The sequence below is a fragment of the Schistosoma mansoni genome, assembly GCF_000237925.1.
Source record: "Schistosoma mansoni, WGS project CABG00000000 data, chromosome 2 unplaced supercontig 0171, strain Puerto Rico, whole genome shotgun sequence".
Lineage (NCBI taxonomy): Eukaryota > Metazoa > Platyhelminthes > Trematoda > Strigeidida > Schistosomatidae > Schistosoma > Schistosoma mansoni.
Genome location: NW_017386001.1, coordinates 329,301 through 345,699, shown reverse-complemented (window position 1 = coordinate 345,699; position 16,399 = coordinate 329,301). Strand labels below are relative to the sequence as shown.

Genomic DNA, 16,399 nt, shown 5'->3' with positions numbered 1-16,399 from the left:
GGCTCCATAGTAGTCGACCTCTGGAACCATGATAAGGTCTCAAAAATTATTTCAGCCTCGACCACATAGCTTCAATGTTGTTGGTATGTTGGTATGGTTTTGGGTTTAGGGTTAGAATTAAGGTTTAGGGTCAAGGATGAGACTATAAATTATGGACGACCTTTGAGCGACGCTAGGGTGACTCTGAGAGTGTCAACATAATAACTAAGACTAAATAAGGTTATAAACCTGTGTGAAGAATTCAAATTATGATTTACAGCTCATGGTTAAGGTTAGGAATTATACTTAGGGTTTTCATCACGAACTGACATCAGCTATAATGCCAAAACTCTATTTATACAAATGGATAATTGAATTTTGCGCCAAAATCTTATGATCACTCCTCTTGTAGACGCTGAATTATCACGTCTTCTCTAAAATCCGTTGTAAACCGACCGTACGTAAGCATCAGGTATCGAACTTAGCGCCGTGACCTTGAAAACCCGCGAACGCTTCTGATTGGCTCGTCCATATAGTCTAGTCTCGCCATCAAAGCTCATGAATAACCTAATAGCTCATCTTATCACTGAATTTCAATGCATGATAGTCACTAACAGAGTATGTTTAACAGATTTAAAGTATTTTCAGGTCTTTGAAAATAGTAGGTAGTGTATAACGAAATAGCATATAGAAATACTGTTCAATATTTCACCCTGGCCTATTATCAATTTAATAAATTTGTTTCTTCTACTTTGCAGTTTCTCTCGTAAAATTAGATCACAAGAAAACGTACTGTATTTCATTATTACATCTTGAGTTCCAATACAAAATGACTACAAATCAAGATAATATCAAAATATCGTCACTATTTTCCGATAAATCTATGAGCCTAAAAGAAAGTCATAGATATATTTTATCGACGCTAAATGATCTTACACCTATACGGTCACTTGATGGTAGTTTTTCTGTTAATCATAGTAGTAAGAATCAAATAGGATATTTTACACCATGGTCACCTATTGAAGCTACGTTCTGTCAATGTACATCTAAAGGCAATTCCATTTATACTGCCGAATCAAATATACATGAAGATGTGGTCAGGAAGATGAGTGTACCTAACAATGTTACAGTTAACAAGACTGATAATCCTCTTGATTATTCCATACATTCCCATTTTATTGATCATCAGCGATTAACATCTACCAGTTCAAAAGTAACGGCTCTTCAGCAATCAAATTATAATCGCAATTCATCACTTCAATTTTCGAACAGCTTAAAATTTAATAATAACAATACATCTTCCTTGAGGAAATCAGAATGCATTTCGGAGCCAGTTGTATGTTATACTACAAATAATGAAACTGGTGATGGACGTTTATCAAAACGAAAGTATTCTAAAAATCATCCAAGTATTTCTAGGAAACACACTGGAAAATATATAAAAGCGGGAATCAACAACATTACTGGCCTTAATCAACCTATTGTAATCAGTAATAATATTACAGATATCAGTGACAGGTTTGAGGTTATTCCCGCTGACGCTACTAATCACTCATTAACACATAATTTGCTAAAGGAGACATGTTCTTTAAATCAAAATACTGTAAATGAAGACGGGCATTTAATAAATGGTAAAAAATCGAAATTGGATAAAAATTGTCCCACACTTGAAAAAAATAGCACCAACAAACAAACAATAGATATGACTTTTTATCCCACTCCCAAAGATAGCCAATGGAACAATGACGAGGATGAACAAGGTAAAACTAACAGTGATAATCAAAACAATGTGAAAAATACAGTTGTCTCAACAGGAGCTTATAAATACTTATCATGGCGTGAAAAAGATCGTAGACGAAGGTTTCGTGAGGAATGGAAGCATTTATGGCTTGTTATACCACATGGACTTCATGAAGTGAGTTGAAAATAATAATCTACTTTCCTTACTCGATAACTGGTTTTATGTATTAGTAAAAGCAAGAATTATTGATGACGTATTACGTAACAATCAAAACTGTCTATTTCCCTAGTAAATACAATTCTTTATAGAGTGGTCATTTTTAATGATACTGATAAATGACTATTGAATAAACATTGACTATCCGAGGTTTTCCCCATAGATCTATAATTTACTCTGTAAGCGTTGATCTTAATGTTATTATCATAAAGCTAGTTATACGAATTTGAGAATATCAATAGGAAATCCGACCAAAAAGTAAGAGTAATAAAAATAAAGTCATTCGCTTGTTATTGCAAAAGGATAGGTTTAATGGAGTTAAAATATAGAAAAAAACTTGGTTTTACATTCTGGATAGGAAAACTGACAAGGAACCCTGTTGTTAATGGATATAAACCCGAACTCCTAATGAATATCACAGCTTTATGACTGAGTTTTATTTAAAGATAATTAAACTCTAAAGCCTATCAACTTGTCTTTATTATCCTTAAACGCCTGTTGGTGATATCATACAGTGTATCAGGTAACAGTGAACTTAGATACATCATTGATTATTAAAAAGCGAATTAAAATTTTAGTTGGAGGTCCTGGCCACGAACTCATCAGTAATTTATTTGTAGCGAATTCTGATAGCACCTCGAATTACTGTAGCTTTCAAACACCTACTCAAGTGCCATGTTGAAGATTGAGTCGGCAAATATTTGTTTTACTGTGTGATATTAGTCATGTAATATCCATGATGCTTATAAATTAGACACACATTCTCTTTAATTGTCCGATGATAATTCGTCAGTTAGATACCTAAAGACGGACAGACTTTATCAGATTTGAAGTCCGAAGTCCAAATAGTTTGAATCACTTTAACCCGATGTGAAATTAATGTGGATACTCCGAGTAATTGATTACTTCATGGTAAGAGCCCCCAGAAAATTCAAATAACTGTTATTACTATTCAGTCAACGGTATATTTACAACACAATTCAGATTAAGTGGCTTAACTATACTTATTATTAACCAGTACTTCGTAAAGAAGGGACAGTTTATAACTTACCAATGCTGTAAAAACAGGGAAATACTTAGCATGTGTGTCTGGAAGCATAAGAAGGAAAAGCGAATTTATTGCCATAGTGCTGTCTACACTTTCAGAAAATCCCCACACTTCGTTTGGAACTCTCATTTTATTCTCTCTATCATACAATTTATAAAAATATGGCAATGGTTTTGATTGTACTGGACGTATGTTTACTGCGAAAAGTTACTATGTATTTACACAATTCATATACATAGCCTTCAATCGTCCATTTGTATCTAGCGGTGTTTTCTGCCATATGAGCAGTCTTCTTGTCTGGTCTTCAATTGTTCTACCAAACTGTGTTTTCGATGCACTGGAAGTTTCCACAGTTGTTGCAACTTCAACGCCACGTCCAGTTACACACTACTTACAAACATCCTTATGACTAGCGTCCACCATAGTAATATCATTTTTATTAACTTCGGTCTAGTATGAACCCTTAACTTCTCACCAAAATGAGAACCTATCAAAATGAATTGAATAGATGATAAATAGTTGAATAATTAGATCGTTTGGGGGCCTTTGCAATCATTGAATTGTAGAAAAGAATGAGATCTTTATTCTTATACTAGTAGACATAATCATTATAAAAGTATTCAGGATGGGAAGACATTACCTATACTCATCAAAAACTTAGTAAGGAAGATTCATTGTTTGATACAAACAAAAAGGTACCAGACACAATGGTGGTGAAACAGTGAATAATTGGTTAAACTACTAGGTCTTCATTCACCAGGTTTCAGAGTCGAACCCTACACTGCCTAATTTAATTTTGGCAGTCAGGTAGAATCACTGGTCTTCACATAAATTATGATTCACAATCGAATACACAAACATGTATTTCTTGAAGCAATTCCTCCTGAGCCTTTGATGTAGTTTAATAATGAATCGATAAGAAAAATGTCCCCCTTATCCGAAAACTTACTGAAAAGCTGTTTTCGTTGACTTATAAAACGTTTTAAGCAAATAAACTGATATGATAAATTATTCCTACTACCAGTGGTAGTAGTAGTAGAACCAGTATAATTAGAAATGTTGTTAATCAGTCTTTAACGTCAATCCTACCTTTATTACTATTGCTTACAGAACTTGCAATAGGAGTGTATACTTCTTTGTATTTAAAAGATATTTAGATACACATACGAACATTCATTTATTACGGTTGATGGATAGCTATGATTATGACTGTTATTATTATTATTATTATTACTATCTTTCAACTATCTATGAAGATTTCTAGTAAATATTAGCACACATTCTTATATTTGCGCTTTATCTACTGTAAAAAGTAGAAAATCCTATCTTAAGCGGTCATTATTCTTATTTTCCTTATTTCCAATCAGTCTTACCAATACCAATAATCCATGTTTCTTCTCGAATATGGTAGTGCTATATACACATATAGTCCAAACAAAATTCTCATAAATTGTACGGGTTTTTAGAAAAGTAATAAAAATTTTACCATTAATAGAGAAAAAGTATGAAAAATAATAAACATTAGCGTAAAAAAACTGCGAGGGAGAAAACCTAAATCTTTTTAGCACATAGAAGACAAGAAAACTCATTCAGGTAAAAAAAATGTCGGGAGTAAATTAAAAGGGAGAGGCCAAGGATGAATATGTGAAAATCATACGGACTGACAAAGAGAGAGAGTGAGAAGAAAAATGATAGTCTTCAATTTTTTTTATGCCTTCGCCTAATTTCTCCCGTTTTATGAATCTTATTTATTGACATTAATTGGTCACTTAAAAATTGGTGATTTATAATTTTATACACACATATATATAATATCTATAGTATAGTGTTCGTTTAATGTGTGTAATATTGATTCTGAAGAAAAATCTGTTATTTTCAGTGTCTGTGATGAAAATAACTATTCCGAGAAGGATTCTAAAAGACTACAGTATGACCTTTAATTCAAAGATATATTTTACTTAATTGGAAATGATGGATTTGAATAAGGGTGGAGGTTGAAACCTGTTTTTTTTTTCTTGTTAGCTGGAGCAGGTCTTTTTCCGGAAAATAGACTTCTCTCATCAGAAAAGTATATTGAGAGATTATCACCAACTATGGGAAAATAATCAACAACTGTTACGTCTCTTGTAACTGTCTAAAATCAAAGTAGCCGGAGTTCTGTTTGAGACAAATAACTTGTTTGTTTAAAGACTTTAACTATTAGAGTTATCAGTCTTTTTCTAGAATTCAGTTACTAAGTCAGTTCATCATTTTCACATCAAAGAAAAAGTGACTTAACAGTCGAACAATTAGTCTACAACTAATAGTCATCAGATTCAAACCTTTCTTAACGTACTTCAACCTCCATAACCGGATAATATCACCAACTTTCAAATACTTAGTACAATGTAGCGCTAAAGATATCAACATATTAACAACATCAATCAAACTATTAGTCCATAATGTAATTAATTATTTAATTTATTCTTTTAATAAGTAATATGTATTTCACTTAGTTTCAGACATCATTATAGAATAACAACTGAAGTTGATTATTATGCATTTGTTTATATATATGACTTTCTTTTGTTTGCCTTTTTTTTGTTTATCAAGTTGTTTTCCAGAATTGAATAAAAGTTATTATTAAAATTATTTACTTATGTAATAAGCATTTTCGAAAGTATAAACAAAATCATTTGTTGTCCAATGCTTCCAGGTTTTGCATGGTAGTCCAGCTTTAATTGACTCATGATTTCAACTATGAAAATACTGAAATCTCCACAAAACCCCTTCTAATTTATAAGTTTCATTATTAATTAGTAAAGTAAAACTTTCTATTAGTTGAAGTTAGACATTAACACAGTTGGATGCCGGCTCAATGGTCTAGAGGTTAAGCACTCGCACGTGAAACTGATAGGCCCTGGGTTCGAATCTTGCGAGATGGGATCGTGGATGCGCACTGCTGAGGAGTCCCACACTAGGACGAAACAACCGTCCAGTGCTTCGAGGTTTTCCATGGTAGTCTAACTTTAATTGATTCATGATCTCAACTATTAAAATTACTATAATATCCACAAAATCCCTTCTAATATTAACTAAATTACATTATTATCTTTATTAATATTTTTAGGTTATGTGTCTTATATGTCATAAAGTTATGACCCAAAGAAAATTAGATACAATAAAGCGTCATGTTATTAGAAGACATCCAGAATTAATCAAAATGTCTGATCATGATAAATATAATTTATTTAATCAATTATTAATTAAACAATATAATTTAATCGATAATAAAAATAATAATTTAATAACTAATATTCAATATAAATTAACAGAAAAAACAAAAGAATTATTGAATAAACCTAATTGGTTAATTAATCAAACAATGAATAGGAATATATTTTATAAAAGGAGTAAAGATTCATTGAATGAACTTGATCAAGTAGTTCATTCAAATGGTAAAGTTAAACAAGATTTATCTTTGAATGAAAGTAAATGTATGCCGAAGATAAATCAAGAAGTCATGAACACTTGTGATTTAAACCGTTTACCATTGACGTTACCAGAAGATTGGTCTAATCTCTTAAAGGTTGCTGAAAGTTTACTTCCTATTGTTAAACCATCACTTAATGGAACAAGTGATCCTCTTGATTATTCTACACATTCAAATCGACACAATCCAATGGAAATCAGTATACAGTTATCACCACCTAATAGTCAGCCAGTATATACGTCAAATATTTCGACAGAATCATTATTGTCTTCAGATGTTCAAGCCACTAATTGTTCTTCGTTTCATCCTTTCTCTTCTTTTACATCATCTAATTTAAATATAAATTATAAAAAATCGTTTACTCCAATGACATATAAATCGTCAGAGTCAACGAATTCATTACCATTATCATCAATTGTACAGCCAGAATGCTTTTCTAACGTTCAAAATTTAGACAAATCCTCTGGGTTTCTGGAATCAACCTCTAATTCGTACGACGATACCATTAAAACCAATGATGAAAGTTTAACTGCAGTCAACTGTAACGTGAACTTTTCCGATAGAAATATCTACGTTGAAAATGACAACGAGATAAACGGCTATGATAACAGCCAAGCAGCCAAAATATATTTAAATTCACAGTTCCATTTAACAACGGAATATATGGAGTATGGTCATATTTTTAATGAACTAAACCAACGTTTAAGAGTATCTTTAAATAAAGCAACAAGTCATGCAAACCGTGCGTCAACCGGATTCGATCCGACATTATCAAAAGTAAGTTTAATCTCATGATGCATATGTTTATTAAAATTATATTCATTCAGTTATTTCATAGTGTAACTTGAAGTGTATGTTCAAATACTAGTACAGATTACAGTCGAATTATATAGAATAGATGAAATGTGACTAGCAGTGGAATCCAGAGCTCACGTTTCATCCTGTTTATGACTCTTCAGCCGGATGTACCTGAATCCTAGACTGAAGATATGTCACTGTTGTTCTTACAGAAATGTTCATTACATATATCATGACCAGTATGCCAGCTGACTTATATACTGTACTACCAGTGAAAATAACCACTATCTGTTTTTTTTAAATATTGTCACCTAATATAAATAATTGTTTGTCAATTTGGTGTACTAATAGAAATGTCAAGCAATCGGATAGATTAAATTAGACCAGGAGTGAAAATTTCATCAAGAACTGTACGATCGAAGTATGCAAATGTATTGTAGTCAATAGATGTGTATACCCTTATTATAAAAGAAATAGAAACCAATCACTATTATTATTAATTCACTTTTGTAATGGCTTTTCGAGTCTTCCCATTCATGTTTAGGACTGGAATTGATCGGTCTCATGTTGGCATATGTACTGGATTCAAGTCTTAGTGTAAACATAAACTTTGGGATGCAGATACATTCAGCTGACGAGTCTCAAACGGGACGAAACGCGCGTCCTGGATTCCACTGCTAGCCACCATCCATCTCTGTTTACTATCATCATTATTTTTAAAGTTAAGCGGTCAATTAAAAGCCAATAAGAAACATAAATAAAACATACAATTTTCTATCTACAATTTCATTCGAAATTATTCGTTAATAACCTCTGCTATTTTTGATCATCTAAAATATATTGTAGTTAGAATGTTTGAAAAATTCTGAAGTTACTTTCCAGAATTAGGCGGCATTAAGTTGATTATTATGTGGTAAAATGTATTTTTAAATTATTAAACTAGTCAAGTTCACAATGAGGTAAGTTTTTTTAAAAATGATATTGACTAAGCTACTCATTGAAATTGGATTGACACATTGACTTGAATAGTGACTATCTTTATGGATAATGATTTATTTTGTTAAAATAATATCTACTTGATTCTATTGTAGGGATTCTTTACATGTGAACAATATATAAGTATTTATTTATATGTGTATAACTAAATGTAAATGAAGCATATATAGGTTTAGGTGAATCAGTAATGTGAAGTAATATCCATAAGCTATTAAATAATTTCAGAAGGGGTTTTGTGGATATTATAGTAATTTTAATAGTTGAGATCATGAATAAACTGAAGCTAGACCACCATGGAAAACCTGGAATATGCTCACTAGTGACTGGCTTCAAGAGGTATCTCCTAGAGTTCTAGTGAGAAGCTGTGACCAGTGGAGTTCAACCAGGCCTGCTGTGAGATAGTAACTCCCTGAAGACATTGTTGGATGTGTCACTGAATTTCGTGGATCGGTTGAAGTTAGACATTAACACAGTTAGATGCCGGCCATTTCACTGGTCTAGAGGTTAAGCGCTCGTGCGCGAAACTTATGGGTTCTGGGTTGGAATCTCGCGAGGTGGGATCGTTGATGCGCACTGTTGAAGAGTCTTACAATAGGACGAAACAGCCGTCCAGTGCTTTGAGGTTTTTCATGGTTGTCTAGCTTCAATTGATTCATGATCTCAACTATTAAAATTATTAAATAATTGTCTAATAATATTATTATTAAAAGTGAAGTCATTTCAAAATAAAGAGACTATCTAGTTAGACCAAGTATTGAACCATACATATATATTGGTGCAACAAACTTCTTCATAACTGTTTGATGGTTTTATTCATTTTCTAAAAAATGGGATAATTTGATTCAATTTCAAACTACTTACCAATAAGAAATAGTTGTTTATTGGATTACACTAAGATTCACAATTTTGATTGTTTCAATCATAAGTTGGATTATCGATGTATAGCATTTCTTTTATTGTCTTATTTTCTCAATAGGTTCCCAGACTTGACGAGGCTCAATCTTTAATGATAGCCGCTTGGTATTCAGCTCTTATGAATTCTGCTAAAAATGAAAACCAATCAGTCAGTGATAATGAATCTTTAAATGTGCATAAACCGATTTGTGATGAATCTGTAAATATGGAGCAGCCCCTAACATTTTCTTTCCCTTTCACAAATCCAAAACTCTTCAGTACCAGCTTAAATGTTCCCAATACCTCTGATGAATCTATTTCCTCTCGTTTAAAACAAAAGGAGAAACTTAATAATTACCCAATAGATTCATTACAATTTCATAATCAGGAGGTGGACTTCCAGTCACCGAAACAAATGAATCCATCTCGTCAGTTAAAACTGAATTCGGATTTGAATAAATTTACTATCTCATCTCTACTGAATACAGAACAACGTCAAATAAAAACTCCTGTATCAAAAGTAGCACAGAAAAATGATAATTCCTGTCTTAATGTACTTAGTAATTTGGAAATAACGTCATGCGATAGCTCTACTGATTCGTCATTGCAACTTAGCAATCAGCAGAAATATGACAAATTTAAACCTATTCCCGAGTGTATCTCATGCATTCTTTGTATGATTCATGATATGAATGTAAGAAATTCCTCTGGCATTACAAATCATAGTAAGTCGTGTAGATTAAATGTTGACATTCCAAGTAACATATATGCAAAAGAAGCTGATTCATACAAAAGGAAATATACAACATTCACTTGCCCTAAAAATTTGTCAAGTTCATTTTATAATTCTGTGAAAATTCAATCCAAAATTAATACATCCAACCAGTTTAACGATGGTAATTTTACTTTACAAAATCAAATACCATCCATACATTCACTGGATTCAAATACTCAACCCATTCACCAAGCACAAACCTTTATGAAATGTTATTATGATGAATTGTCACGATATCATTTCGAACATATCCAGAAAGAAAATCAATCCAGTGAAAAAGTAACATCACCGTATTATCGTATACCACTAAATAAAGAAAATGCTATCTGCTTAAATGGTAGTGCAGATATCTAGTTAAATGAATCAACTTAATGTTTAGTGGTATAAAGAAATACCTACAGCTAACCACATGAAACTTCTAAGCAACAACAAACAGTAAGTTAATAACATACTACAATAAACAAATATGCGTAATACTAATATTCTTTCCAATAGTCACACTAACTCTTATGAACTAATTTATACAGTCCGAATTACCAAGATTCATACAATAACTATATTTTCTTCCAAATATTTGTAAAACCGCGCATCGAAGATGGTGGAGATTTGTAGCTCAGGTGGATGATGATGATGGAGTTTTGTTCTCTGAGCTGGATGGTTCGGTCGTGGAGGTTTCATCGTCCTTCTGAACGACATCATCAGCGCAAACTTCGGGTAGAAGTGAATTGTTTGAAGCTTGTGCTGATGATGTCGTTCAGAAGGACGGTGAAAGCTCCACGACCAAACCATCCAGCTCAGAGAACAAAACCCCATCAAAAAAAGTTTTGATAAGTTATACACAAAACAGTGCAAGCTATTATATGATTAACGACAATATAGAATTCTAAAGAGAAGTATCTAAATACTGTATGAACCAAATATTCATATTGTTGTACAGCTTGTCAACAGATATCCTTCACTGAATATAAGCATTACGATTAACAATAGTTACATCTTTCAGTCAAGACTCCTGAAATAATATCTAAAACTGATGATAATGACTATGTATCCTGAAAGAATAGGAGATAAAGAATTATGAGTAGTTAGAATTTTTTCGCCTATCCAATCCCGTTTAATTTTAATTGGTGAATGCAGTAGTAACATATGTTCATTTGCAATCCATTTAGACCTGAAACAATCCTCATCACCTTCACTGAGGTGATATGGGTTCAGAGTTATTAATTATTTTAAAATAAGACACTCATTTATAGTATCTTTTTTAAATTGTGGATTATAGTGGAACCCAGGATATTCATTTTGTCCTGCTTAGAACTTATTAAATGGATATACCTCCATACCGTGTTCGATATTCAGACGAAGTAATTATTACTGTAAACACCAATAAGTTATTCACAAAGCTCCTGAAACAAAACAACTATAAGGGGCGTTTTTGTCGGTAATACAATTAGAAACTTTATAGCTCCGTTCTTTTGCTAGCCTAATGATACCTAAATGAAAAACCAAAGGTTAAAAATCATCTTTATATAATAAGAATAAAAATGTAACTATGAAGCTGATAGAAACTAGCTAAGTAAGGAATAAAGTTATATTACCTGAGATATGATGCATTTGTTGAATATTATTATTAAGATTACTATCTTATTCGTACATAATTCAGAATCAGTAACTGATATTTTACTTTTTCTAAGGTATTGTAAGCAAAGATGGATAGTGGCTAGCAGTGGAATCCAGGATGCGTGTTTCGTCCTATTTGGGACTCGGCAGTTGGATGTACCTGCATCTCAGAGTTGATGTTCACTCTGGGACTCGAACCTAGTACCTTTCGCTTCAAACTATCGCGTTATCGACTCGGCCAGTGAGTCTATATCGAGGCAATATGCACAGTATGCACATATGCCAATAAGAGACTGACCAGTTGCAGTCCTAAACATCAATGGGAAGATTCAAACAAACAACACTAAATGTATTTCTAAGGTATTTTACGAAACAGAATGTAAAATGACAACTTCAGAGTATTATGGACAAGTGAATAGTTCAGCATCAATAGTACAATACTAGATAACAAACACTTCTTGTATTCAAGTTCTTTTGATTTGAGATGATAAACTAGCATTGATGTCTTATTGCTTTATAAATTGAGCGTAAGTACTCAGTATATTCCATACGTTTTCATTGTACTGAGATAATTTTTTTCTGGAATAATATTCTAAGAATCATTATTCACTTGACCAAATATTTTTTTTATTTTTCTTGTTCCATAGATCTAGTTATGTGACGTTGTATGCAATTGAACACCGAATATCACTTCTCCTTTTTTTCTAAAATTCAATAACGTACAAGAATATTGAAACAAAAATACTTCATTGATAACTTATTAACGATTGTACTATAAAGGTAAACATTAACCAGGGATAAAGTAATATATAACACAATCGGGAAAGATCACTAAAATTATGAAATGTGTTATTATCTAGTTTATTTTCATTCATTAAAACAAAAGATCGACCACAATATTAGATGGTGACAAATATGTTCTATCATCAAATAAACTATTCATTCATGAATTCTAATGTTCATGGGATTATTTAAGTAAAAAATTAATGAAAGAATAGAGCTTTTTAGGAAAATTCCTAACATATTTCACAGTATCATTATCTAACACTGAACTGATATAGAAAACAGGTGAGATTTTTATGATGGCTAAAGATCATGGTTCTAATTGATTGTTTATTGGAAGATCAACACTGAAGTATTTCCACATGTTCTTGTTCAGTGTTCTTCACAATGACACGTTTTTTTCTCTCTCTCGTTATTTCCCTTAATTTTGTTTGTCATTATTAATTGTTTATTGTAAGTAATTACTACTTACTTTGTTAACATTCCTTACTTATTAAGTAGTGAAATCGTTTATGAATTATAAATTTATTTCTTTTCTTGTTATTGATTTTGTACAAGACTATTTCCATAGACTATTCCTTATTGAAAGTCATTGAACTTTCCATCTAATTCTTTTTGGGGGGATAATCTAAGTATAAAAGTGATGTGATGCATTGAACTATATGAATTGTGATTAAATTATTTAAACAGATCAATATCTTTCTTAGTTAGTTTTCCTTTTCTTTCTGAGTTGAAACCATGTGAAAATGTAACTGACTTGTTTTTTTTAATCTATGAAAAGTAACATAGTGTTTTACATTCTATGCATAGTACATTGTAGATGGTGTTTCGTCCCAACTATCCGGTGATGATAGTTCGTAACAATGTTCTTTTTTATGCAACAGTTTATTTATCTTTTGTTTGTTTGAAATTATTATTAACTGATATATTATTTAAAGAGATATCATGACTTTTCTAATTGAAACTAGCGCACTTAACAGTTTAGACATTATCAGAAGGGGTTTTGTGGAGATTTAATCATATGCTCACCAGTGACTGACTTCGAGAGGTAAATCCTGGAGTTCTAGTGAGAAGCAGTAAGCAGTGGAGTTCAAACCATGTCTATTGTGAGATAGGAACTCACTGAAGACAATTGGTGAACGGTCGCTCAACTTCGTGGATTGGTTGAAGTTAAACATAAACACAATCGGATGCCGGCTCAGTGGTCTAGAGGTTAAGTGCTCTGGCGCGGGGCTGATAGATCCTGGGTTCGAGTCTCACGAGGCAAGATCGTGGAAAGGCACTGTTGAGGAGTCCCACAGTAGGACGAAACGACCGTCCAGTGCTTCCAGGTTTTCCTTGGTGGTCTAGCTTCAAATGACTCACGCTTGCAACTATGAAAGTTTAGTTATTGTTTCGTACAGTAGTTGGTCATCAATCAATGTGGAATGTAAGAATTTAAAGTAAATATTGTAGATAAATACGGAAAACTTGATCACACGAAATAATGATTGCTTAAAATCATAATCGTGACCGGATTTCCTTGCTGACGGCAAATTCCAATCATGTAGAATAGGTAGTGTTCTAAAATAGTGCATATTTTTGTCGTGAGCTAGAAGGCTGAAACATCACGATATTTTGTATGAATTGAAATACTTAATCCTGTTTGCAAGACCACAAAACTCTTACCAAGTTACTTACGTCTATTACCCTTCATGAAGGAGCATAGGTCGCTCACCAGCACTCTCCATCAGACTCTGTCCTGGGCAATCCTTTCCAGTTGTTTCCAGTTACTATTCATCCTATTCATGTCTGCTTCCAATTCTCAGCGCAGTGTGTTCTATAGCCTTCCTCCTTCACCATTCCTCGTCTTTACGTCTGCGTCAGATCTTCCACGTTCATGGGTGATGCTACACAGATACGTGAAAGTTTCCACCTCTTCCAGATCTTCTTCATCAAATGTGATTGGGTTGGTGTTCTCGGTGTTGTATTCAAGGATCTTGCTTTGTCCTTTGTGTGTCGAGGCCTACTGATGCAGAAAAATCTATTACACTGGTTATCTTGACTGATTTGCTCTTGTGTAGAGAGTAGAAGAGTCAGCTCATCTGCGAAGTCTAAATCGTCTAGTTGCATTCAAGCTGTCCATTGTATGTCGTGTTTCCTTTCAGATGCCGAGGTCTTCATGATGCAGTCAACCATCAGAAGAAAGAGAAAGGAGGAGAGTAATTACCCCTGTCTGACTCCAGTCCTTACTCGGGATTTGTCTGTCAGTTATCCTTCATGCACCACTTTCACAAGACTCTTACTTTTTAGTTATTCGGAAATAATAAACATGTCACCGTCATAAAATATGTTTCATCAAAGTTTTTTCAAAGATATTGTTATGTTTATCAATATAGCTCAAAATTCTATGAACAATGCTAGTCTCAATTGCTAATTATGTATTTCACAACTAATTAATAGACCTTTGAAATTACTCTTGATTATTATGCATGGCAAAAGGACTGTGAATAAATATAAAGCGACAGAAACCAAAAGAATTTTTAAATACTTTGTCTTATAGACTTTTGAAATAAGTATCTTCTCTTTCTGAAACATGTATATGGTGAGTGCCTTTTAAAACTAAAATGTTCTAAATATTACTTTGTTAAGAAGTGGTTTTATCTAGGTAGTGTTTAATAAGTGTTCTCACATAACTTCGATCTCTTTCGATTTGAACAGTTTCCTTCCTTCCTCACTTACTTACTTACTTACTCTTGTCACCCCTTCTTGAGGAGCATAGACCACCCACCAAGATTCTTCATTTACTGATGTTTTGGATCCTCTTAATAAATAATGAAGCTAATTCATCAGTAGATACATTTTAAATTAAATATTTGTTTTACCACTACCAAAATGATATGTACAATTTTCCCAGTGTTGTATAAATTAAATTTCAACCAGGTCTGTTGGGAGATAGCAACTCCCTGATGACATTGGTGAATGGTTGCTCAATTTTGTGGATTGGTTGAAGTTAGATATTAACACCGTTGGATGCCGGCCATCTCAGTGGTCTATCGGTTAAGTGCTCTGACGCGAAACTGATAGGTCCTGGGTCCGAATCTCGCGAGGCGGGATCGTGGATGCGCAGTGCTGAGAAGTCCCACAATAGGACGAGTTGGCCGTCCAGTGCTTCCAGGCTTTTTATGGTTGTCTCAACTCTATAAAATTACTAAAATCTCCACAAAACCCTTACTGATAATTAATTAATTATTACACTTTTCAAAAAAAGACAGAATATTAACTTATCACTAGTTACAACATGAGTAGTGGTTAGTTAACATATTAAACTAGAAACAGAATATAGTTAATTATTTATGTTTTAATAAATGAAGCGTAAAGTATTATTCAAACATATTAGGACCTACATTGAAATGTAATACAATAAATATCATTATTAATTAACTTGACTAAATGTTCCGACAGGAAGTAAACACATTTCTACCTTGTTTCACCATACTTAAAGTTGTTTTTAGATAAAAGATAAAGTAAATAAAAAAAATCATTGATATGAGATGAAGAAACCGAAATTAACCTTCTTCACTTCTCAGTAAGATATTAAAGTTTAGTTATGTGAAACACTCGTAAATAGTTCATAGGTAAATGTTTCTATGGATAATAATTATCATAACAGTTAACAAACTGTATCCTCTAATGGTGCATAACATCTCAGTACATTCAAATACTTTAAACTGTCAATAGTCGGTATTACAATTTCAGCGTGAAAACGATCAAACTATACTTAGTAGATATGAATTACTCCATCTAATTTTTTTTCTTATGACTGATGAAAAATGAAAAGATTAAATGAACAAATAGATAAGTATAAAGAATAATATAAACTACCAATATTTCTGTTACTGGAATAATGCACGACTGCGCAATGTTTTTTTTCTTTTTTGTTGCTAACTGAAATATGTACCACTTTACTCACCGTTATATCTACCACATACTTATAATTAAGTGTTAACTGAAGTATTAATCATCGGTTAACAGTAAAATAACGGTGTAACATGAGAGTAAATCACCGATATGTTATATTAGCCTTTTTTGGATTTAACAGCT

The 16,399-nt window shown here is 32.6% G+C and overlaps 1 protein-coding gene across 1 annotated transcript; it reads left to right on the top strand.

The window, feature by feature from the left end:
* Window positions 1-808: 808 nt before the first annotated feature.
* Smp_123360 (serine-rich repeat protein 2, putative) lies at window positions 809-14,809 on the top strand (the record flags this gene model as incomplete). The annotated part of the gene is made up of 6 exons (XM_018791537.1): window positions 809-1,894; window positions 5,007-5,110; window positions 6,375-6,679; window positions 6,842-7,233; window positions 9,227-10,198; window positions 14,759-14,809. The coding sequence occupies 6 exons, from the start codon at window positions 809-811 to the stop codon at window positions 14,807-14,809; spliced, it is 2,910 nt and encodes a 969-aa protein (XP_018645310.1).
* Window positions 14,810-16,399: the final 1,590 nt, after the last annotated feature.